General features: G+C 44.1%; 1 protein-coding gene across 1 annotated transcript in view; it reads left to right on the top strand.

Annotated features, from left to right (window-relative positions):
- The window catches only part of LOC122943240 (dimethylaniline monooxygenase [N-oxide-forming] 3-like), a 114,956-nt gene extending 88,871 nt beyond the window's left edge, over positions 1–26,085 (top strand). Inside the window, exons 7-9 of the mRNA XM_044300826.1 lie at positions 1,683–2,038; positions 25,279–25,351; positions 25,646–26,085. Coding sequence (XP_044156761.1) covers positions 1,683–2,038; positions 25,279–25,351; positions 25,646–25,988 — 772 coding nt within the window. The 3' untranslated portion in view covers positions 25,989–26,085. The remainder of the gene's footprint in view (positions 1–1,682; positions 2,039–25,278; positions 25,352–25,645) is intronic.
- The last annotated feature ends 283 nt before the right edge of the window (positions 26,086–26,368 follow it).

Below are 26,368 nucleotides of genomic sequence, written 5' to 3' on the forward strand. Positions count from 1 at the left end.
CCTATAAGATGCACTGGCCCATAAGATGCACCTAGGTTTTAGAGGAGGACAATAAAAGAAAAATATTTTTCATTAGATCTCAGGTCAGACCATCAATCAGACCCCCAATGTTAATCAGACCTCAGCTAACAGCCCCAATTAGACCCCCAATGTTAATAAGACCCCAACAAGACCTTAGATCAGATCGCAATCAGACCCCAGCTCAGACCCCAATGTGAATGACTCCCAATCAGACCTCAGATAAGAGCCCCATGCCTCTCATCAGTCCCCATATGCTTCACATCAGCCCCCAGCAGCCCCCATTGCCTCATATCAGCCCCTATTACCTCTCATATTAGCCCCCAGCAGTCCCCATTGCCTCATATCAGCCCCCATTGCCTCTCAGTTGCCCACAGCAGTCCCCATTGCCTCAGATCAGCCCCCAGCAGCCCCATATTGCCTTAGATCAGCCCCCAGCCTGCCCTATATTGCCCCAGATCATACCCAGCAGCCCCATATTTCCTCAGATCACCCCCCAGCAGCCCCATATTGCCTCAGATAACCCCCTAGCAGCCCCATATTGCCACATGTTTTATAAAATAAAATAAAACACTTGCCTCTCCTGCTACGGATGCTGCTGCTCCAGCGCTCTTCTTCCTCCTCCTCCATCAGCTGTACTGTGATCTGGCGCGCACAGTGCCCTCACGCTGAGCGCAGCCCCATCACATCTGACCGCCGAGGACCAGGAAGCGGTTAGTACAGAGCCTTCACCACTTCCTGGTCCTCCAGTACTAATGAGCACTTCCATAAAGGAAGCTCTCATTAGTATTTGCCCCATAAGACGCAGGGGCATTCCCCCCCACACTTTTAGGGGAAAAAATACGTCTTATTTGGTGAAAAATATGGTATATATACACGTTCATAGAGGGAAGGCTGCCAGTCACTAGTAGGACCACCTTCTTGACTTCAAAGACCAAAAAGAGCAGAAATTAAAATGGATGAAATACAAGTTCTACTGAATCTTGCCCCATAAAACTTTATATCCGTCTACTCAGCTCCTCCTGCTCTGTAACATGCTGCTGACAGATTGCATTTTCATGGTGACAGGCTCCGTTTAAAGGGGTTGTCTCACTTCAGTAAGTGGCATTTATCATGTAGAGAAAGTTAATACAAGCAACTTACTAATATACTGTTATTATCCATATTGCTTCCTTTGCTGGCTGGATTAATTTTTTCATCACATTATACACTGCTCGTTTCCATGGTTACAGACCACCCTGCAATCCAGCAGCGGTGGCCGTGCTTGCACAATATAGGAAAAAGAACTAGCCTATATGCGCTCCCATGGTCCCAGCCACCAGAGAGACTGGCGCTTTATCCTATAGTGTGCAAGAACGACCACCACTGATGGATTTGATGGTGGTCTGTAACCATGGAAACGAGCAATGTATAATGTGATGGAAAAATGAATCCAGCCAGCAAAGTAAGCAATATGGATAACAAAATATTAGTAAGTGACTTGTATTAACTTTCTCTACATGATAAAGGCCACTTGCTAAAGTGAGACAACCCGTTTAAGTACTGTAGATGTAGGTATTGAAAAGTAGTTCCCTAAATCCTAGTGCCTTGCTAATCTAATTACAGAGCTAATTTTAATTAATAACTTTTTTGAGTGATCACTTTTCCTCAACTTCCTTTTCTAGATCTCTAAGGAAAGAGCCTGTATTTAATGATGATCTACCAACTGCCATTACATGTGGCACCGTGATTGTAAAACCTAACATCAGAAAATTCACTGAATCCTCTGCAGTCTTTGAAGATGGTTCTGTGATGGAGAATGTGGACGTTGTCATATTTGCCACTGGTTACAGCTATGCCTATCCATTTATGGATGACTCCATTGTCAAAAACAACAACAACAAGGTTTCACTTTATAAAGGAGTTTTCCCTCCAAAATTAGAAAAGCCAACACTGGCAGTCATTGGATTGGTGCAGTCGTTGGGAGGGATACCACCAACTTCAGATGTGCAAGCCCGATGGGCTGTAAGAGTTATCAAAGGTACGTATGTAGACCATTACCATTACAAGTTCTTGCACTTCATCTGCTCAGGACTCCTATAGGAGCAAGAACAAAGAGACCCTAGAGCAGAACATACATTTTAGATAGCTGTAAAATGAATACTTGTTTAGTTAACAGATTTCTCTCCTGACTCTTCCATGTACATGCACACTGAGTTTGGTCAAGGGTGCATGTGTTCTGAATGAGGAGAGGGGAAAAAGTAGGTGCCAGACACCTGATGGTGGCTTATCTCTCTGAGAACAAAAGGATAAGAAATGTTGGAATTGAACTGCCCAATCCTTCTCCCCACAACATATACTGTTGGGGATGAGTCGGGAGGCTCCTATTCTGACTTTTACCAGGTTCCCACCTCTTTTGTTCTTCCTGGCTCATCTTGACACACAGAAAATGCCTGCTCAGCCAATGACTTGGTGAAACAGGTCAAAAAGGTGGTCCTGCCACTTATATTGGTGAGCTATCATCAGGATTGGTCATCAATATCTGATCAGTGGGGAAACGACACCCAGCATCCTCACAGATCACCAGACACTTCTGAGGTCACACCCAATCTCTACCCTCAGACCAGGGAAGCACAGGTGAGGGCTAAGAGTGTGCAGAAGAAGGAACCTCCCACCACATATTAAAGTCAGGAGACATGGCAACAGAGGTTCCCTGGCAACAGCTGATGCTAGGGGTCCCGGGACCCCTGACAAGCATCAGCTCTGGGAATGATGGCGTCCCGTCTCCTAGCACTACCAAGATTCAAAGTGGATCTCACAGAGTGATTCACGCACGTAAAGCGTGAACCTTTACTAGCTCTGCCCTTCAGGGGCAACACCCGACCCTCGTGGCAAGCGAGGGGCAAGGGATGTCCCGCCGGAGGTCTGGAGACCACCTGTGAGAATGAGAGACACATCATCGCGTGGTGATATGCTTCCTGTGAGACTGCGTCTGTCTCCCTTGCTGCCTAACAGTAACCCCCTCTTGAGGAGAGACCTCCGAACTCTTACCACCCAGTTTGTCCGGGAACCTAGAATGGAATTCAGCAATCAACATATCGGCATGGAGATGCCTTTTAGGGACCCATGACTTCTTCTCTGGCCCATTCCCTTTCCAATGCATTGGGTATTGAACTGAATTTTTGACCTTCTGGGAGTCAATAACCTGTTAAACCTCATACTCCTCCTGACTATCGACCAGAACAGGACCAGGAGGAGTATGGGATACCAAAGGCTCCCAGGCTTTTTTAAGGAGGGATCTGTGAAACACATAAGGATTCTTTAAATTCTCAAGGAGTTTAATTCTAAAGGCAACCCGATTGATTACCTCCAGAACAGGAAATGGTCCGATGAACCTGGGGGCGAGCTTAAAGCAGTGCACTTTGAGTTTCAAATTTTTGGTGGATACCCAAGTCTCCAACGATTGGTTGGTTCTTTCCATAAGACCATTCGACTAAGGATGATATGCTGATGAGAAAGATAACTCCATCCCAATATGCCCACAGAAGGCTTTCCAAAACCTGGAAATGAACTGTGTGCCTCTGTCGCACACAATGTTACAAGGAACCCCATGAAACCTGACAACATTGATAAACACATTGATTATTTCCCAGAATGAAGGCAACTGAGGAAGAAAACTGATCCACAATAACCCAAATAATGGCCATGCCTTCAGAGATAGGGAGATCAATAATGAAATCCATTGAAATATCCAACCAGGGCGGGGGATGGGTAGGGGAGGGAGCTTCCCAGTCTAAGCGGACCGAGGTACCGTACTCCTGGTGCACACCTCACATGAATGGACAAACTCACCAACATCCTCCCCCAAGGAAGGCGACCAAAACTTCTGCCTAACCAGATCTGTCATCCCTTTTACCCCTGGATGACCGGCCAGCATGGAATCATGGCAACTCTGAATAATATGGCGTCTCAGATTAACTGGAACAAACAACTTATCCCGTGGGGTGTCTGTAGGAGCTAGATGTTGCGACTTCATCACCTACCATTCAACGTTGGTTGAGGCGACTACCATTCCCAGGGAAAGAATAGGGGGAGGACTGGGCTTTTCTTGCTGGACAGAGCACAGACTCCTGAATAGAGCATCTGCTCGAATGTTTTTAGGCCCACCTAGCCTGTCTGGGGGTAAGCCTTTTAGCATTTTCCAGGTAAATTAAGTTCTTATGGTCAGTAAGCACCACACATGGATGTCTGCCCCCCTCCAGGAAGTGCCTTCATTCCTAAAGGTACCATTTAATGGCTAATAACTTCCTGTTACCAATATCGTAGTTTAATTCTGTGGTTGAGAACTTTCTAGAAAAGAAATCACAAGGTCGGCGGTACGTGAGGGAAGGGGACTCCTGGGACAACACCGCCCCCACCCCAACCTCCGAAGCATTCAACTCAACTAAAAATGGCCTGTCTAGGTTGGGTTGGACCAGGACAGTGGCAGACGCAAAAGCCTCCTTGAGGCTGGAAAATGCAGAAACAGCATCGGCCCCCCACCTAGACACATCTGCACCTTTGGAAGTAAGGTCAGTAAGGGGCTTCACAATTTTTGAGAAACCCCCTAATAAACTTCCTATAGAAATTGGCAAAACACAAAAAAACAATTAAAGGGCCTTAGGGTCCCTGGGGTTAACCCAATCCTGTATTGCTTGCACCTTGGTGGGATCCATCCGAAAGCATGCAAAAGAACACTTGGGTAAATTTACATACAGGAAGTTATCCTTGAGCCTTTTTAGAACTGTACACACGTGGTCCCTGTGTGACATCTTTAGAAAATATCAAAATGTCATCAATGTACACAATGACGAATAATCCCAAAATATCCCTGAATGTGTCATTAACTAAAGCTTGAAAGATGGCTGGGGAATTGCAAAGTCCTAAAGGCATCACTAAGTACTCAAAATGCCCTTCTTTGATACGGACAAGGTTGTAGGCCCCCTTAAGATCTAATTTAGTAAAGATCTTGGCCCAAATAAGCAGGTTGTACAAGTCAGGAATAAAAGGAAGAGGATACTGATTCCTAATACTGATCTTATTTAGTTCATGATAGTCAATACATGGCTTTAATACCCCATCTTTTCTAGACACAAAAAAGAAACTGGCTCCTACAGGAGACTTAGAGGGGTGAATAAAACCTTTGGAAATATTTTCCCAGACATAATCCCTCATGGCTGCCCTCTTGGGTTCCAAGAGATTAAGGATTCTTCACTTAGGCAGAGGGTCCCCAGGAATCAATTGAATATAACAATCATAGGGTCAATGAGGTGGTAAAATCGAACTTCCCCCCTCCAAAAACACCTCAGGAAACTCCTTTATGTAACATTAGACCTGTGTAAAGGAGCATCTAATTTGACTGATCTTTTTAATACATTCACCCTGACACTCCTTACTCCAACTAGTAACATCCCACTGGCCCAATCAATACAGAGATTATGTTGTCTGAGCCAGGGCAGGCCCAAAACCACAGAGGCAAGGAGAGAATGAATAACCCAGAAGGTAATCTCTTCCTTGTGAAGACACCCCACCTGAATGTATACTGGTCTGTCAGTAACCGCCTCTGCACTTTGGGCAAGAAACGAACCGTCAAGTGAGGTGAGTCTAATACCTGACTCCAAGGCTCTATGGGGCACCCCAGATCCTTGGCTATGGCAGAGTCCAAAAGATTAATCTCAGCCCCGCAGTCTACAAATGCACGCCCCTTCACCTCCCGCCCCCGGAAAGCAATCATAATAGGAAAAAACATTTTTTTAAATAGGGGTACCTAGGTGCCTAGTTGGGAAGCCCCTGATCCAACTAGGATCGGTAATTTCCTGACCGCTCCAGAAGAAGGCAATCCCGCACCAGATGTTTAGGTGACCCACAGAGCAGACACTGTCTCCATTTCCAGTGACGTCGCCTTATATCAAGTTAAAGGGCGGTCTTTCCCAGCTGCATAGTTGTTGACCCTGCCACAGGCGAGATCCCCTTGTAGGCGAACATATCTTGTAGACGTTCATGTCTCCTTCTAGCGAGACAAACAGCCAAGGTCATGGCAGTTTCGAGACTTTGTGGCTTTGAGTGGTGCAATCACAGAAAATAATGCACTATTATAGTAGATGCAAGCATAACATATTGACTAAGCCCTCACTCTATTGATAAAATCTGAGACACTTGGTCAATATATTTTGATCAAAACACATCTAAGCCCACCTACCAAGCGACAAGGTGGTCTCAGTTCAGGCGGGTCCTACGCTAAACCTTCATAGAAACATAGAAACATAGAATGTGTCGGCAGATAAGAACCAATTGGCCCATCTAGTCTGCCCAATATATCTGAATCCTATGAATAGTCCCTTCCTATGCCATTATGCATTTATGTTCAGGAGCGCAGACCCCACACATATAGTGTGTTGCTCCTAGTTACCTCCATGTGCAACAGCAAACGGTGGGAGGAGAAGCACACACACCTATATGTGCCACCTTAAATCAAGGTCGCCTATTAGATAGGTGGGACAAAAGTGCACATAAATACTACTCCCAAAATTGGAGCGTATTCACAAATGAAGGTGCCACTCCTTCAAGACAAGTTAAACAAACAACGGGAAAAAAAAAATATAAATCATCCTGCACGATATAATAATGAATGTTGCGGATGTACATGGCTACATTTATACAATCACAGAAAATAATGCACTACTATAGTAGATGCAAGCATAACATATTGACTAAGCCCTCACTCTATTGATAAAATCTGAGACACTTGGTCAATACATTTTGATCAAAACACATCTAAGCCCACCTACCAAGCGACAAGGTGGTCTCAGTTCAGACGGGTCCTACGCTAAACCTGTCTATGCTGTTATGCCTTTATGTTCAGGAGTGCAGACCCCGCACATATAGTGTGTTGCTCCTAGTTTAAGTAGTGCACCAACATGTCCTTGATGGAATCCGCTAACCTACTCAGAAAAGAATTTTGCAAGGCTAGATCATTCCATCCTGTTTCAATGGCCCAACGCCTGAACTGGGAACAATACTCCTCTGCCAGAAGATCGCCCTGATGGAGTGATCTAAGGTTAGACTCTGCAATGGCGGTTCTATCTGATTCATCATAAATGAGGCCCTAAGAAATTCCTCAATAGAATTACGAACCAAAGAATTCTCAGCTAAAGTGAAGGCCCACGTCTTGGGGTTCCCCTAAGAAGGGAAATGACTAAGCCCACCCGAGTCTTCTCATTGCCCGAGGAAGTGGGTCTAAGTTGGAAGTATAGCTTCCACCTCTTATGAAAATTTTAAAAACTGCTTGCAATCCCCAGAAAAAAACTCAGGTAGGGAAACCTTAGGCTCAGAAAATGCCCTTCCCCCTAACCCGGGACTTAATAAGGGCTGATTTGATACCTAAAAGATTTTAGTTTGTTTTTCAATTGAGTTGTACAGTTTATAGGTCACATTAAAGGTGGAAAAAGTTCTGAAATGATTTATCTTTGTCTCATTTTTTTTACATCACAGAAATCTGACATTTTGGGGAGTGTAGACTTTTTATAGCCTTGTGTATGTAAAAGTATGAATGTCTATTCAATAATAGGTCTTCACTTTATAGGATTCACCTCATAAATATAAACATTTGGATTGAACTCCTTAATCCTTTGTTAAATAGATATACCTCCTTATCAGAGTGTATGTATGATATGATCATGCATCATTAAAAAGAGAAAGAGGGACAAAAGAAGATGCAGGTGTCACCTATTCATCTGTCCAGATTTTTCCTTTCCTATTTAGATGTTTGTGCAATGGTCCCTTCACTCACAAGAGTACCCAGAGAATGAATACAGCCTACTAGATGAAATGGAAGTTCCCTTAAGAAGGTAAGGAGTCATCCATCAAAAGGCTGCTTGATATTCTCTACATCCAGATGATTGACAGCAATGAGAGAACATTATGTTGCACAGAAGGGCTGTGTCAATTATCATTGATATAATCATATCACACACCACGGTGCTGCTTCTACCATCAGATAGCCAACTCTCTTCTAGATGACATTATAATAGCCATCACAGCCATACAGACAGAGGAGACCCAGGGTAACAGCCTCTCAGCATCCACATTGGTTGCCAAATTGGCCCAGAAGGTGCATGAACATATCATAGATAGACTCTGATAAGGAGGTATATCTATTTAACCAAAGATTAAGGAGGTCAATCCACATGTTTATATTTGTGAGGTGAATCATATAAAGTAAAGACCTATTATTGAATGAACTTTTATACTTTTGCATATATTTTATACGACTATATGAACAATATACAGTATGTACTTTCTGACAAAAAAGGGTCTCTATCAATAAAAAAATAAAAAATACCCGAGAGTTGGTCACATTTTGAGGAGTAGTTTTTTTCTCTTAAATGTGTATTGTTGTGGTCTTGTTTTGTGCAAATCCATATGTATTGTTGTGTTTTATCTGGAGTGATTACGGCACATATGGTAATCTCCAATAGTTTATCCCCAGATGAACCAGTAATGTGGAAATGTGTCTAGATAATTATGGAGATCTAATTACCAATATCATATTATTTTATTTGTGTTATTAATATTTGGCTACCACTTAACATTTGTGTGGTTTTTGTTTTGTAATATGTTGTAAAGTTATATACAAGGAAATGTAGGCAATGCTTTGAACCAGAAATGTGTATAAAATCCTTCCATGTTTGAGATCAATACAATTTTTTATACTTCTGTAATATTTTACACTTAAAAAGCAACACTAATCCAGCTAATTCTTGGATCCAAACCACTCCTCTTGTGCAGCACAAGCTCCTGGAGTTCGGGTCCCAAACAATTCCACAAATATAAATTGATAATCCAGCACTAAGACTTTGGAGTTGCCAAAATGGAGCACAGTGTGCATGTTTTAGAACATTGCCTTATTCAAGTAAGTATGCACAACACACAAGCATATGTGTACAAGAATACAATCATATCTGCAAAAGCAAACAGAAGGAAAGTTACCTCAGCTGTATGATTGTGACCCAGAGTAATGTCACTACTTCATAATTTTACCAATACCCAATTTATCTTAAAAGGAAAAAGGGGGTCAGTCAGCACATCCCAAAGCGCAGGAGCACGTTGCTATGGCTGAGAACAAGACTGTTAAACAAGATATACAATGCAACAGCTCACTGCAAACCAAATAAAGTACAAAATTGCATCACAGTTGCAAATGCTATACTAATAAGTTAGAGATGCTTGGCAAATCATTTTGTACCAAATTATTTGAGCCCGTCTGCCGCATGTCAAGGCGATCTCTAGTTAGACGGGTTCCTAACACTAAATTCTATCTGTTATGTGCCATAACGGCTATCATATAATTCAGCAAGTGTAGGTTCCACATGCATGCTAGGCCTGCTTTAATTTCTGTAATTTTTTGGTGCCAAAATGGTCTCCATTATATCCTAGAAAAGCAGGTACCAACATGCATGCCGGGCCCACTCCACACCACTCCCGGCGCCAAATGGCCACCAAGGACTGCAATGAGAGTCCACACACTATCTCTCTCCTGGTGCCATATGGCTTCAGTGAGTGAGGGGGAGCAGGCCAAGCTATATACTCACACTAGTTAAAATCAGCCTATGGGGCAGACAAGCTGATCAGGAGTGCACGGCTGGGGAGGCAGCCACACCTCCAGCACAAACTACAAAGGAAAAAGGGGGTCAGTCAGCACATCCCAAAGCGCAGGAGCATGTTGCTATGGCTGAGAACAAGACTGTTAAACAAGACATACAATGCAACAGCTCACTGCAAACCAAATAAAGTACAAAATTGTGTCACAGTTGCAAATGCTATACTAATAAGTTAGAGATGCTTGGCAAATCATTTTGTACCAAATTATTTGAGGCCGTCTGCCGCACGTCAATGCGATCTCTAGTTAGACGGGTTCCTAACACTAAATTCTTTCTTAATTATCTTAAAGTTGGACATATTTGTATCTTCACCTTTTCATCTCTGCTGGGACTCACCCTGAGGTGTCTTTTGCCATCATCTTTAATCTGTGAGCGCTTTCACCGTACATTGTATGTGCTTGGTATCGCAGGTCAGCTCCATTTACTTCTATGGAGCTGAGCTGGTCCTAGGTCATGTGACTGATGGACGTTTCGACACTGGCCTAGGAAAAGCTGTGAGAAAGCCACAGCACTACTTCGAGCGCCACTGCCTTCTCAAATAGCTGATCGGCATGGGTCCTGGTTGTCGAACCCCCACCAATCAGATAGGTCAGGATAGGCCATCACTTATGAAGTCTTGGAAAACCCCTTTAAGCAGTAACATGAGGAATTAAAATGCAACACATTGCTGGAAGAATTGTTTTGGCTAAAGTCAGAAGTCTGTCTCTTTTTTTTTTTTTCCACTGTAGAATAAACCTACTTAAAACATAACTTTTAATTAATGCTGTTAGGATAAGTCCCACTAGACAAACAACAAACATATATCGATAAAAAGTATTATTTACTCTAGGGATAATCTCAAATACAAGTTCAGGAAGACAGAGCTTTGGTAAATACTCAGATTTCACTGTAATCATGCCACTCACGGTTTTGTTGCTTGATGAGTAGCAATGAAGTATAGTGGTTCCAATGTCTAAGGTCTGGAAAATCAGATGCCTTCGGTGTCCATCCAGGTACCACTTTGCCGTCAGATGATATTTTTGCTTTTTTAGGCTGGGTTTTGGGAAATCTTACCCTAATTGTACTAGTATATCCTGCCTAAAAGCTGAGGAATCGGCCCGAAAGGGGCGGCTCCACTTATCAGTGTCTCACCCTATTCTGAACTTTCCCTTCCGTTCCCTATCCCTTTTGTTGTCTTCCCAACGCTTTGACAACTAAACTTCCACACCTTACCTGTTTTTACCCTAAAAAAACAAGAACCACTGTATGGGTGTGTGGTATGGGCTACCCTGCAGGGCAGCACAACAGCTTACAATCTTACAGTGCTCTACAGTATTCCCCCTCCCATAACTGGTCCTGTAGCACGTGCCTGAGTATTCCTTCTGAGCAAAACACCAGCCTGGCTTGAGTTTGTGGGAATTTTATCGGCTCTCCAATGTGAAATGTCACTTTAAGTTATGGAGTCCTTGCAATGAACAGTAGTAACACTTGTAACACAGAGACCCTAACTAACTAACTACAGGCCTGGTCTCAGTCTCAAGGTGCAAACACTGTAATGAGGTGCGTGCACGATCTTACAGACCCAGGTCTGCTCTGCATCTGCTGGTGACTCTGAGCAGAACAAATGCCTCTCTAACAAGCATGCACTACCACAGTGTATGTAGCTTTGCTCCTCAGCTCTCACCAGCGTCCCTGAAAGCAATCCTTGTTACTCTGGACAGATTCAGGGTCTTGAACACTATCAGCTTTATTTAGCTGTAGCTCTGGTCACTGAGGGATGCTTTCACACCTGGATGCTATTGGATTCTCTGCTCACACAGTTCCTCAGTCTCAGCTTCCTATAAGATGGATACTTCCTTTTCTTCCCCAGGCCCTTAATCTCCACCTCTCATGAATATGAAAATATATGCAGTCTGTTAGCTGTGTTTTGGAAACAGCGGCATCTTATGGCCAAACAGCCGAATTTCAGTCCAGATAGTTTAATTTAATCTATACAAACCGTGTTAAGACAATGAGAGCTGTTTCCCCATCTCACAACACTATAGTCAATCTGCTGCCTTTTTATGCCCCGTATCATCTGGTTCAGATGTATATTTAACTCATTACGCCTGCACTCCCTTTCAGTAGCTTCCACTATTTTGGCATGCATACCAGCGTTGATGCGCCTGTGCAAAATCACACCATGTCTCGCGATACCTCATTCGTGTCTATTTCCTTCGTGAGCATAGGCAGTCCAAAACGCATGTGCAAGATAACATGGTGTCTCATGACATCTTGCCGCCAGGCCCAACCTCTCTGACCACACTCCCGGACTCATGCGCCACCCCTCGCAACATTGCCCGAATGAAGAAACATGTTCCCCATACATGCTATGCATGTACCACATTAGAAAGTCCCCATGAATTTTCTATCCAACCATGTGTCCTGTTTATTTGGTGGTTTATAATAGCTGTGGACAAATCAGTCCTCCAATGATCTACCTCTTCTGTATGTGATTGCTGGGTGGTAAGGGATGATATATTTGATGTCTGGGCCTAAACGCAATAGATCAAAGGATTTTTTTTAAATGTCTCGCACTCCCCTATTGTAATTATCATATGTTCCAATAATTTGGATGTTTTCTCCTTATTTTTGTTATTATCCTCTTTATTAGATAATAGGTCCATCCTATTTTTTACTTAGGGCAGATTTAAATGCTCCATGTAAAACCTGGTTAGGATAGCCTCTCTTTTGGAATCGTGTTTGCAGATCCCTAGCTTGGTAGAAAAAATCACTCTGAGTGGAACAGTTTCTTCAAATGTGCAGATACTGTCCTTTCGGAATTCCACACCTTAAACTCATTGGGTGGTGACTCTCCCATCTGAGCAGGTTATTTGTGGCAGTGGGTTTTCTGTATGGTCTGGTGTGTAGAGTCCTGTCTGTAAGGGTAATTTGTAGATCTAAGAATGCCAGGCTATCTTTGTTAGTCTCTGTAGTGAAGTGCATGCCAATGTGATTGGCATTAAGTTCATCCATAAATTCAGAAAAAAGTCCTCTGAGGCGTGTCACAGGACAATTATGTCATCTATGTATTGGCCCCAGAAGACGATCCTTGGTGTTCATATACTGTTCTATGTGAACACCAAAGTGTCCTCCCACCAGCCCAGGAACAGGTTGGCATATGTGGGGGCACATGCGCTCCTCATCGCTGAACCCCTGAGCTGGTGGAAGAACTTGGAGTCAAACAGAACGTAATTGTGCCTTAGGGCAAACTCAATTAATTAGAGAATAAATTGGTTATGTGCAGCAAATTGAATTCCTCTGATCTTTAGGAAATGATTTATGGCAAGTATCCCCATTTCATGGTAGATATTGCTATAAAGTGACCCTACATCAGTTAATGCTAGTAGTACCCCATCTTCCAATTCCAAAGTCAATACATCAAATTTGGTTAATCAGTTGTATACCTGATGTATGATGGGAGGGCTGTGACAAAGTTTCTTAGAACTGTCTATATAGATCCCACATTCTGTGCCATAGAGTTAATACCTGCTACTATGAGTCATTCTTTTAAAGGTTTTAGACCCTTATGGATTTTTGGTATGGCATAGAATGAGGGGATTTATGGATGTTCTATGAGCATGAATCTGAGTTCGTCATGAGATATCAGTCCCTCCTCAAATGCTCCTAGGAGTGAAACCTCAAGCTTGGTATGAAAATCAGGTGTTGGATCCTTGGTGATTTTAGTGTAACATTTTTTATCATTTAAGATGGTGTTACACATTTGTTTGTAGTTGTGGTGGTCCATGATTACTAGATTACCTCCTTTATTGGACGGTTTTATCATGATGTTAGAATCTGATTCTATCTTACTCATCACTACAACTTCTAGCTTGTTAAGATTTGATTTGTAATTGTGCTTTCTCTGTTCTAGTTTCTCTAGTTATTGGGTAACTACACTCAAGAATAGATCTATAATATTAGTTTCCATTGGAGGAGGCGGTTTTGTGATTTTTAGTTTTAACTTAGTAAAGGGACCTTCTCCAATACCTTTCTCCCCTTCACTGAGGAGATCAGCCATAAGTCTGGCTACTGGGAGTTCTTCTAGTGGAATCCCTAATTTGAGGCTTTCTTCCAAGTCATTATGAAAATCTTGTGCCAGAACAGATGTATGTCTTTAATCCATGTGAAAGAATTATATCTAGTAGTTGGTTCCCTTTGAGAGAACACTAATTTCTGTATCTGAAAAGGTTATTTGTGATAAATTAATAATCTGACCCGTTTCACTCTGATCAGGTTCTATTTTTCTAGTCTGGGGCAGTCCCTTAGATGGTAAGGAGCCCCCCTCCCGATTCCAAAAAATCAGAATAGGAGCTAGAGGATCCTAAAGATTGTGCTGATTCTAGATGTGCTGTCATCTGGTCGCCCCGATTTTCATTTCCCCATCTCTGTCCTTGGTTTCTGGGTCCTCTTCGTCCCCTATTTCCTCTTTTTTTTGTTTACCCTTAAAGGTTCTATCAGCTGATCTTTCTGTATATGAGGTTTCTACATCAGATAATGATGCCTCTTTATCTGGTATAGTCTTTTTCTCACTCAAATAAGAGTAACCACTTTTTTCCTTAATCTCTAGAAGGTCTCTTTTAAACTGTTTATGTTTTCTTTCTTTTATGGAGAGGTGATATTTCTGAATAGATGTCTGTACATTACTTTCTTTTTTAGGGAAATCAGGGTCACCTTTAAACTTAAGGATCTGGTCTATTAATATGTTCAATCTGGTCATAGTTTTGATCAGTGTTAGTTGTTCTTCAGCTAGTAATAATCTCATCAAATTTTATTGAGCTATCTGTCAATATCTGTTCCCACTTAACCATCAACTTGGGTTTTTGGGTTCGGTATGCCAGTATCAGGGGGATCCGTAAACCCTTGAGGACTATACATGCTTTAATATAGTTTTCCAGGGACTGGGTTTCCCACCAAGATTTGATGTTGTCCCTATAGCATTAGTATAATTCTTTGAATAAGGTTTTCAAATAATTTGATGAGCCCTCTGGTTCTAAATCTTTGTCTGAGAAGACTTGGGAAGCCTTAGCAAGATATTGGTCTGTATTTATTGGCCCTGTCAGTACACTGGCCATTATTTAAATACTACAAAATCACTGAAACAGATAAATAATAGTAGGTGTGTATACTGTATTTTTCACTGTAGAATAAACCTACTTAAAACAATAACTTTTAATTAATGCTGTTAAGATAAGTCCCACTAGACAAACAACAAACATATAGCGATAAAAAGTATTATTCACTCTAGGGATAATCTCAAATACAAGTTCACGAAGAGAGAGCTTTGGTAAATACTCAGATTTCACTGGAATCATGCCACAGTATTACCAGAGCTCTCTCTTCCTGAACTTGTATTTGAGATTATCCCTAGAGTGAATAATACTTTTTATAGATATTTGTTTGTTGTTTGTCTAGTGGGACTTATCTTAACAGCATTAATTAAAAGTTGTGTTTTAAGTATGTTTATTCTACAGTGAAAAATACAGTATACACACCTACTATTATTTATCTAACTGTTGTAGTGATTTTGAGACGTCTGTCTACCATCATCCTGGCTACTAGGGATGAGCGAACTCGAACTGTATAGTTCGGGTTCGTACCGAATTTTGGGGTGTCCGTGACACGGACCCGAACCCGGACATTTTCGTAAAAGTCCGGGTTCGGGTTCGGTGTTCGTCGCTTTCTTGGCGCTTTTGTTACGCTTTCTTGGCGCTTTTTGAAAGGCTGCAAAGCAGCCAATCAACAAGCGTCATACTACTTGCCCCAAGAGGCCGTCACAGCCATGCCTACTATTGGCATGGCTGTGATTGGCCAGAGCACCATGTGACCCAGCCTCTATTTAAGCTGGAGTCACATAGCGCCGCCCGTCACTCTGCTCTGATTAGCGTAGGGAGAGGTTGCGGATGCGACAGTAGGGCGAGATTAGGCAGATTAACTCCTCCAAAGGACTTCACTTGATTAATCGATCGATCTGCAGCTGTGCATCATTGAGCTGCTGATACTCAAATGCTCACTCACTGTTTTTAGGCTGCCCAGACCGTTTGTCAGTCACTTTTTTATGGGGTGATCGGCGGCCATTTTGTGTCTTGTGCGGTGCTGCGACCAAGTGCATCCAAGCTGCGACCAAGTGCATTTAACCCTCAATGGTGTGGTTGTTTTTTGGCTAAAGCCTACATCAGGGTGAAGCTGTCACACCAAGTGCATTTAACCAGCAATAGTCTGTTCATTTTTTGGCCATATACTAAATCAGGGGCAAGCTGCGCCTGTCACCAAGTGCATTTAACCCTCAATGGTGTGGTTGTTTTTTGGCTAAAGCCTACATCAGGGTGAAGCTGTCACACCAAGTGCATTTAACCAGCAATAGTCTGTTCATTTTTTGGCCATATACTAAATCAGGGGCAAGCTGCGCCTGTCACCAAGTGCATTTAACCCTCAATGGTGTGGTTGTTTTTTGGCTAAAGCCTACATCAGGGTGAAGCTGTCACACCAAGTGCATTTAACCAGCAATAGTCTGTTCATTTTTTGGCCATATACTACATCAGGGGCAAGCTGCGCCCGTCACCAAGTGCATTTAACCCTCAGTAGTGTGGTTGGTCAAGCTGTGACACCAAGTGCATTTAACCAGCAATAGTCTGTTCATTTTTTGGCCATATACTACATCAGGGGCAAGCTGCGCCCGTCACCAAGTGCATTTAACCAGCAATAGTGTGGTTATTTTTTGGCCATATCCCAGTCTAATTCTGTCACTAAATCCATACCGGTCACCCAGCGCCTAAATACTAGGCCTCAAATTTATATCCCGCTAAATCTCTCGTTACCGCTGTCCTGTTGTGGCTGGGAAAATTATTTAGTGTCCGTCAAAGCACATTTTTTGTTCTGGGTTGAAGTACAATTCCCAATTTAGCAATTTCATAATTTAGTGGTTCCTGCTATATCAGAGCTATTTGAAATCTATCCCTAAAAGGGTATATAATATTCAAGGTGCACATAGGGTCATTCAGAATAACTTCACACACACGCTTCTGTGCATTTCCAAGTCTAATTCTGTCACTAAATCCATACCGGTCACCCAGCGCCTAAATACTAGGCCTCAAATTTATATCCCGCTAAATCTCTCGTTACCGCTGTCCTGTTGTAGCTGGGAAAGTTATTTAGTGTCCGTCAAAGCACATTTTTTGTTCTGGGTTGAAGTACAATTCCCAATTTAGCAATTTCATAATTTAGTGGTTCCTGCTATATCAGAGCTATTTGAAATCTATCCCTAAAAGGGTATATAATATTCAAGGTGCACATAGGGTCATTCAGAATAACTTCACACACACGCTTCTGTGCATTTCCAAGTCTAATTCTGTCACTAAATCCATACCGGTCACCCAGCGCCTAAATACTAGGCCTCAAATTTATATCCCGCTAAATCTCTCGTTACCGCTGTCCTGTTGTGGCTGGGAAAGTTATTTAGTGTCCGTCAAAGCACATTTTTTGTTCTGGGTTGAAGTACAATTCCCAATTTAGCAATTTCATAATTTAGTGGTTCCTGCTATATCAGAGCTATTTGAAATCTATCCCTAAAAGGGTATATAATATTCATGGTGCACATAGGGTCATTCAGAATAACTTCACACACACGCTTCTGTGCATTTCCAAGTCTAATTCTGTCACTAAATCCATACCGGTCACCCAGCGCCTAAATACTAGGCCTCAAATTTATATCCCGCTAAATCACTCGTTACCGCTGTCCTGTTGTGGCTGGGAAAGTTATTTAGTGTCCGTCAAAGCACATTTTTTGTTCTGGGTTGAAGTACAATTCCCAATTTAGCAATTTCATAATTTAGTGGTTCCTGCTATATCAGAGCTATTTGAAATCTATCCCTAAAAGGGTATATAATATTCAAGGTGCACATAGGGTCATTCAGAATAACTTCACACACACGCTTCTGTGCATTTCCAAGTCTAATTCTGTCACTAAATCCATACCGGTCACCCAGCGCCTAAATACTAGGCCTCAAATTTATATCCCGCTAAATCTCTCGTTACCGCTGTCCTGTTGTAGCTGGGAAAGTTATTTAGTGTCCGTCAAAGCACATTTTTTGTTCTGGGTTGAAGTACAATTCCCAATTTAGCAATTTCATAATTTAGTGGTTCCTGCTATATCAGAGCTATTTGAAATCTATCCCTAAAAGGGTATATAATATTCAAGGTGCACATAGGGTCATTCAGAATAACTTCACACACACGCTTCTGTGCATTTCCAAGTCTAATTCTGTCACTAAATCCATACCGGTCACCCAGCGCCTAAATACTAGGCCTCAAATTTATATCCCGCTAAATCTCTCGTTACCGCTGTCCTGTTGTAGCTGGGAAAGTTATTTAGTGTCCGTCAAAGCACATTTTTTGTTCTGGGTTGAAGTACAATTCCCAATTTAGCAATTTCATAATTTAGTGGTTCCTGCTATATCAGAGCTATTTGAAATCTATCCCTAAAAGGGTATATAATATACAAGGTGCACATAGGGTCATTCAGAATAACTTCACACACACGCTTCTGTGCATTTCCAAGTCTAATTCTGTCACTAAATCCATACCGGTCACCCAGCGCCTAAATACTAGGCCTCAAATTTATATCCCGCTAAATCTCTCGTTACCGCTGTCCTGTTGTAGCTGGGAAAGTTATTTAGTGTCCGTCAAAGCACATTTTTTGTTCTGGGTTGAAGTACAATTCCCAATTTAGCAATTTCATAATTTAGTGGTTCCTGCTATATCAGAGCTATTTGAAATCTATCCCTAAAAGGGTATATAATATTCAAGGTGCACATAGGGTCATTCAGAATAACTTCACACACACGCTTCTGTGCATTTCCAAGTCTAATTCTGTCACTAAATCCATACCGGTCACCCAGCGCCTAAATACTAGGCCTCAAATTTATATCCCGCTAAATCTCTCGTTACCGCTGTCCTGTTGTGGCTGGGAAAGTTATTTAGTGTCCGTCAAAGCACATTTTTTGTTCTGGGTTGAAGTACAATTCCCAATTTAGCAATTTCATAATTTAGTGGTTCCTGCTATATCAGAGCTATTTGAAATCTATCCCTAAAAGGGTATATAATATTCAAGGTGCACATAGGGTCATTCAGAATAACTTCACACACACGCTTCTGTGCATTTCCAAGTCTAATTCTGTCACTAAATCCATACCGGTCCCCCAGCGCCTAAATACTAGGCCTCAAATTTATATCCCGCTGAATTTGAATACAATACATTGGGCCAAATAATATATTTGTTGTTGTGGTGAACCATAACAATGAGAAAAACATCTAGTAAGGGACGCGGACGTGGACATGGTCGTGGTGGTGTTAGTGGACCCTCTGGTGCTGGGAGAGGACGTGGCCGTTCTGCCACATCCACACGTCCTAGTGTACCAACTACCTCAGGTCCCAGTAGCCGCCAGAATTTACAGCGATATATGGTGGGGCCCAATGCCGTTCTAAGGATGGTAAGGCCTGAGCAGGTACAGGCATTAGTCAATTGGGTGGCCGACAGTGGATCCAGCACGTTCACATTATCTCCCACCCAGTCTTCTGCAGAAAGCGCACAGATGGCGCCTGAAAACCAACCCCATCAGTCTGTCACATCACCCCCATGCATACCAGGGAAACTGTCTCAGCCTCAAGTTATGCAGCAGTCTCTTATGCTGTTTGAAGACTCCGCTGGCAGGGTTTCCCAAGGGCATCCACCTAGCCCTTCCCCAGCGGTGAAAGACATAGAATGCACTGACGCACAACCACTTATGTTTCCTGATGATGAGGACATGGGAATACCACCTCAGCATGTCTCTGATGATGACGAAACACAGGTGCCAACTGCTGCGTCTTTCTGCAGTGTGCAGACTGAACAGGAGGTCAGGGATCAAGACTGGGTGGAAGACGATGCAGGGGACGATGAGGTCCTAGACCCCACATGGAATGAAGGTCGTGCCACTGACTTTCACAGTTCGGAGGAAGAGGCAGTGGTGAGACCGAGCCAACAGCGTAGCAAAAGAGGGAGCAGTGGGCAAAAGCAGAACACCCGCCGCCAAGAGACTCCGCCTGCTACTGACCGCCGCCATCTGGGACCGAGCACCCCAAAGGCAGCTTCAAGGAGTTCCCTGGCATGGCACTTCTTCAAACAATGTGCTGACGACAAGACCCGAGTGGTTTGCACGCTGTGCCATCAGAGCCTGAAGCGAGGCATTAACGTTCTGAACCTGAGCACAACCTGCATGACCAGGCACCTGCATGCAAAGCATGAACTGCAGTGGAGTAAACACCTTAAAACCAAGGAAGTCACTCAGGCTCCCCCTGCTACCTCTTCTGCTGCTGCCGCCTCGGCCTATTCTGCTGCTGCCGCCTCGGCCTCTTCCTCCGCCTCTGGAGGAACGTTGGCACCTGCCGCCCAGCAAACAGGGGATGTACCACCAACACCACCACCACCTCCGTCACCAAGCGTCTCAACCATGTCACACGCCAGCGTTCAGCTCTCCATCTCACAAACATTTGATAGAAAGCGTAAATTCCCACCTAGCCACCCTCGATCCCTGGCCCTGAATGCCAGCATTTCTAAACTACTGGCCTATGAAATGCTGTCATTTAGGCTGGTGGACACAGACAGCTTCAAACAGCTCATGTCGCTTGCTGTCCCACAGTATGTTGTTCCCAGCCGGCACTACTTCTCCAAGAGAGCCGTGCCTTCCCTGCACAACCAAGTATCCGATAAAATCAAGTGTGCACTGCGCAACGCCATCTGTAGCAAGGTCCACCTAACCACAGATACGTGGACCAGTAAGCACGGCCAGGGACGCTATATCTCCCTAACTGCACACTGGGTAAATGTAGTGGCAGCTGGGCCCCAGGCGGAGAGCTGTTTGGCGCACGTCCTTCCGCCGCCAAGGATCGCAGGGCAACATTCTTTGCCTCCTGTTGCCACCTCCTCCTTCTCGGCTTCCTCCTCCTCTTCTTCCACCTGCTCATCCAGTCAGCCACACACCTTCACCACCAACTTCAGCACAGCCCGGGGTAAACGTCAGCAGGCCATTCTGAAACTCATATGTTTGGGGGACAGGCCCCACACCGCACAGGAGTTGTGGCGGGGTATTGAACAACAGACCGACGAGTGGTTGCTGCCGGTGAGCCTCAAGCCCGGCCTGGTGGTGTGTGATAATGGGCGAAATCTCGTTGCAGCTCTGGGACTAGCCAATTTGACGCACATCCCTTGCTTGGCGCATGTGCTGAATTTGGTGGTGCAGAAGTTCATTCACAACTACCCCGACATGTCAGAGCTGCTGCATAAAGTGCGGGCCGTCTGTTCGCGCTTCCGGCGTTCACATCCTGCTGCTGCTCGCCTGTCTGCGCTACAGCGTAACTTCGGCCTTCCCGCTCACCGCCTCATATGCGACGTGCCCACCAGGTGGAACTCCACCTTGCACATGCTGGACAGACTGTGCGAGCAGCAGCAGGCCATAGTGGAGTTTCAGCTGCAGCACGCACGGGTCAGTCGCACTACAGAACAGCACCACTTCACCACCAATGACTGGGCCTCCATGCGAGACCTGTGTGCCCTGTTGCGCTGTTTCGAGTACTCCACCAACATGGCCAGTGGCGATGACACCGTTATCAGCGTTACAATACCACTTCTATGTCTCCTTGAGAAAACACTTAGGGCGATGATGGAAGAGGAGGTGGCCCAGGAGGAGGAGGAGGAGGAGGAGGAAGAGGGGTCATTTTTAGCACTTTCAGGCCAGTCTCTTCGAAGTGACTCAGAGGGAGGTTTTTGGCAACAGCAGAGGCCAGGTACAAATGTGGCCAGCCAGGGCCCACTACTGGAGGACGAGGAGGACGAGGATGAGGAGGAGGTGGAGGAGGATGAGGATGAAGCATGGTCACAGCGGGGTGGCACCCAACGCAGCTCGGGTCCATCACTGGTGCGTGGCTGGGGGGAAAGGCAGGACGATGACGATACGCCTCCCACAGAGGACAGCTTGTCCTTACCCCTGGGCAGCCTGGCACACATGAGCGACTACATGCTGCAGTGCCTGCGCAACGACAGCAGAGTTGCCCACATTTTAACCTGTGCGGACTACTGGGTTGCCACCCTGCTGGATCCACGCTACAAAGACAATGTGCCCACCTTACTTCCTGCACTGGAGCGTGATAGGAAGATGCGCGAGTACAAGCGCACGTTGGTAGACGCGCTACTGAGAGCATTCCCAAATGTCACAGGGGAACAAGTGGAAGCCCAAGGCCAAGGCAGAGGAGGAGCAAGAGGTCGCCAAGGCAGCTGTGTCACGGCCAGCTCCTCTGAGGGCAGGGTTAGCATGGCAGAGATGTGGAAAACTTTTGTCAACACGCCACAGCTAACTGCACCACCACCTGATACGCAACGTGTTAGCAGGAGGCAACATTTCACTAACATGGTGGAACAGTACGTGTGCACACCCCTCCACGTACTGACTGATGGTTCGGCCCCATTCAACTTCTGGGTCTCTAAATTGTCCACGTGGCCAGAGCTAGCCTTTTATGCCTTGGAGGTGCTGGCCTGCCCGGCAGCCAGCGTTTTGTCTGAACGTGTATTCAGCACGGCAGGGGGCGTCATTACAGACAAACGCAGCCGCCTGTCTACAGCCAATGTGGACAAGCTGACGTTCATAAAAATGAACCAGGCATGGATCCCACAGGACCTGTCCGTCCCTTGTCCAGATTAGACATTAACTACCTCCCCATAACCATATATTATTGGACTCCAGGGCACTTCCTCATTCAATCCTATTTTTATTTTCATTTTACCATTATATTGCGAGGCTACCCAAAGTTGAATGAACCTCTCCTCTGCCTGTGTGCTAGGCCTAAATATATGCCAATGGACTGTTGCAGTGGTGGCTGACGTGAAGCCTCATTCTCTGCTATGACATGCAGACTAATTCTCTGCTGACATGAAGCCAGATTGTCTGTTACGGGACCTCTCTGCTCTGCCTGTGTGCTAAGCCTAAATATATGCCAATGGACTGTTGCAGTGGTGGGTGACGTGAAGCCTCATTCTCTGCTATGACATGCAGACTGATTCTCTGCTGACATGAAGCCAGATTGTCTGTTACGGGACCTCTCTGCTCTGCCTGTGTGCTAGGCCTAAATATATGCCAATGGACTGTTGCAGTGGTGGGTGACGTGAAGCCTCATTCTCTGCTATGACATGCAGACTGATTCTCTGCTGACATGAAGCCAGATTGTCTGTTACGGGACCTCTCTGCTCTGCCTGTGTGCTAGGCCTAAATATATGCCAATGGACTGTTGCAGTGGTGGGTGACGTGAAGCCTCATTCTCTGCTATGACATGCAGACTGATTCTCTGCTGACATGAAGCCAGATTGTCTGTTACGGGACCTCTCTGCTCTGCCTGTGTGCTAGGCCTAAATATATGCCAATGGACTGTTGCAGTGGTGGGTGACGTGAAGCCTCATTCTCTGCTATGACATGCAGACTGATTCTCTGCTGACATGAAGCCAGATTGTCTGTTACGGGACCTCTCTCCTCTGCCTGTGTGCTAGGCCTAAATATATGCCAATGGACTGTTGCAGTGGTGGCTGACGTGAAGCCTCATTCTCTGCTATGACATGCAGACTAATTCTCTGCTGACATGAAGCCAGATTGTCTGTTACGGGACCTCTCTCCTCTGCCTGGGTGCTGGGCCTAAATTTATGACAATGGACTGTTGCAGTGGTGGCTGACGTGAAGCCTGATTCTCTGCTATGACATGCAGACTGATTCTCTGCTGACATGAAGCCAGATTGTCTGTTACGGGACCTCTCTCCTCTGCCTGTGTGCTAGGCCTAAATATATGCCAATGGACTGTTGCAGTGGTGGCTGACGTGAAGCCTCATTCTCTGCTATGACATGCAGACTAATTCTCTGCTGACATGAAGCCAGATTGTCTGTTACGGGACCTCTCTCCTCTGCCTGTGTGCTAGGCCTAAATATATGCCAATGGATTGTTGCAGTGGTGGCTGACGTGAAGCCTGATTCTCTGCTATGACATGCAGACTGATTCTCTGCTGACATGAAGCCAGATTGTCTGTTACGGGACCTCTCTCCTCTGCCTGGGTGCTAGGCCTAAATATATGCCAATGGACTGTTGCAGTGGTGGCTGACGTGAAGCCTGATTCTCTGCTATGACATGCAGACTGATTCTCTGCTGACATGAAGCCAGATCCTCTGTTACGGGACCTCTCTCCTCTGCCTGGGTGCTGGGCCTAAATTTATGACAATGGACTGTTGCAGTGGTGGCTGACGTGAAGCCTGATTCTCTGCTATGACATGAAGACTGATTCTCTGCTGACATGAAGCCAGATTGTCTGTTACGGGACCTCTCTCCTCTGCCTGGGTGCCGGGGCCTAAATATCTGAGAATGGACTGTTCCAGTGGTGGGTGACGGGAAGCCAGATTCTCTGCTATGGAACCTCTCTCCAATTGATTTTGGTTAATTTTTATTTATTTAATTTTTATTTTTATTCATTTCCCTATCCACATTTGTTTGCAGGGGATTTACCTACATGTTGCTGCCTTTTGCAGCCCTCTAGCCCTTTCCTGGGCTGTTTTACAGCCGTTTTAGTGCCGAAAAGTTCGGGTCCCCATTGACTTCAATGGGGTTCGGGTTCGGGACGAAGTTCGGATCGGGTTCGGATCCCGAACCCGAACATTTCCGGGATGTTCGGCCGAACTTCTCGAACCCGAACATCCAGGTGTTCGCTCAACTCTACTGGCTACCTTATCTTGATTAGACCTCATGCAAGGGCCTAATGTCAGAAATTGAATATCCATTTCAGAGCCATGCTACAGATTTCATTCTAGCACATCTTGTTACAAGTAGCTAAAGTTCAGTTACACACTTACATACATTCTAAAAAATATTAGCTATTGATTATTAGAAAAGCTGCATATGATTATTTTCTTCATCACGATTCTATCGATTCGCTCATTAGATTAGATTCAGTCCTAATAAATTGGACCCGAATTGAAAGTGCCTCAATGATGCTTTGAGGTCTTCTAGAACTGTATCCATAATGACAAAATGAGAGCAACAATTATGGCTATGGACAGAGGGATGGTAGCTGGTGTTTAAAAACACACCACACTTCCAGCTTTTATTTTTAAAAATCAGGTATGGTCTACAATGTATCCTTTTTTGGGTGACATATGCCTTCTTTTCTGTCTTTTAAGATTTTCTTTGTCACAAGTCTATTGATTCGGCCATCAGATTAGTTTCATTTAGAATAAATTTGAATAGAATTGAAATTTCCCCTAATGACACTTTGAGGTCTTCTAGAACAATATCCAACCCCTTCAAGCTATTGGACAAAAATTTTGCCATTTGGCTGGAATCTGAATTTTTGGGAATTTGTAACAAATTTGGTTTGTCTAGAATCGATTTGCTCATCTCTGGTAATCGAAGCTCAGACACAGATGTTAACACAGCCTTAGTTTGCTATTATTTTTGTTATCATTTTTATTAATACTATTGTGCTAATACTATATTATCATTCCAGGAACATGCAAACTTCCCCCAAAAAAGACAATGATTGATGAATTAAATGAAGAGGAAGGGGAAAAAAAGAACTGGTAGGCTGCAGTTTTTTTGTTCTGTTTTTGAAAGTTTCTTGGTAAAGAACTGTAACATTCATTGCCACTTATAACTCATAGACATATTGCAAATATGTTAGTACTTTCTGTTAAGCTTATACAGTATGTCCCCCATAAGCTTGCATGTAAATACAAGAAACACATAGCACCACATCTGAAAAAAAGGAAGACATTGAACATAGCTTGAGAGTGCTACTCAGTGATACGCTTGTTTTGTAGTTAGCACTCGCAAACTACTGGAAATATAGATTATTCTCTTTCTGTACATTCCAGGTTTGGTCGTAGTGAGACGCTGTCCACTGACTATGTCACTTACTTGGATGAATTAAGTTCTTTTATTGGATGCAAGCCAAATCTTCGTCTTCTCTTTCTTACTGATCCAAAACTGGCATTGGAGGTATTCTTTGGGCCTTGTAGCCCTTATCAGTTCCGCCTCCATGGACCAGGAAAATGGGATGGAGCACGGAAGGCTATATTAAACCAGTGGAATAGAACCATTGCCGCAACAAGAATGAGGGTTGTCCCCTCTCATCAAGAATCATATTCAGTTGTTGCTTTGTTTAAAATTCTGTTTTTGCCCTTGTTGCTCCTCGCATTGTTTTGTGCATGGGCTTAGGCTCTCGAGCTTTTATGTGTTTTTATGGTAATATTTATTTAGATTTACCATGAGATGCTGCATTTTATATCAATAAAAACGGATCATTTTGTTTTAATTTTTTTTATTTCTATTAGATTTTTATTCTAGCAATTTCCCTTGTCATGATGTAACTTTTTGGAGGTCTCTGTTAACTAGATTGTGTAAGTGTCCCTCTTTACTTACCACAGAGGAGAGCCACTAACAAAAACTTGCTTCTCGTTCTGATTTCTTGATTTGACCCAGATATCAATTGCATATGCAACAATCCAGGGGTTGTGGGGAGTGTGAGGAGGATGGGAGTTGTAGTAGACAGGATGGAGGTGGTAATCCTTGGTCTGGGTCTGATCTGATCATGATGT

This window comes from Bufo gargarizans, chromosome 7, assembly GCF_014858855.1.
Source record: "Bufo gargarizans isolate SCDJY-AF-19 chromosome 7, ASM1485885v1, whole genome shotgun sequence".
Taxonomy (NCBI): domain Eukaryota; kingdom Metazoa; phylum Chordata; class Amphibia; order Anura; family Bufonidae; genus Bufo; species Bufo gargarizans.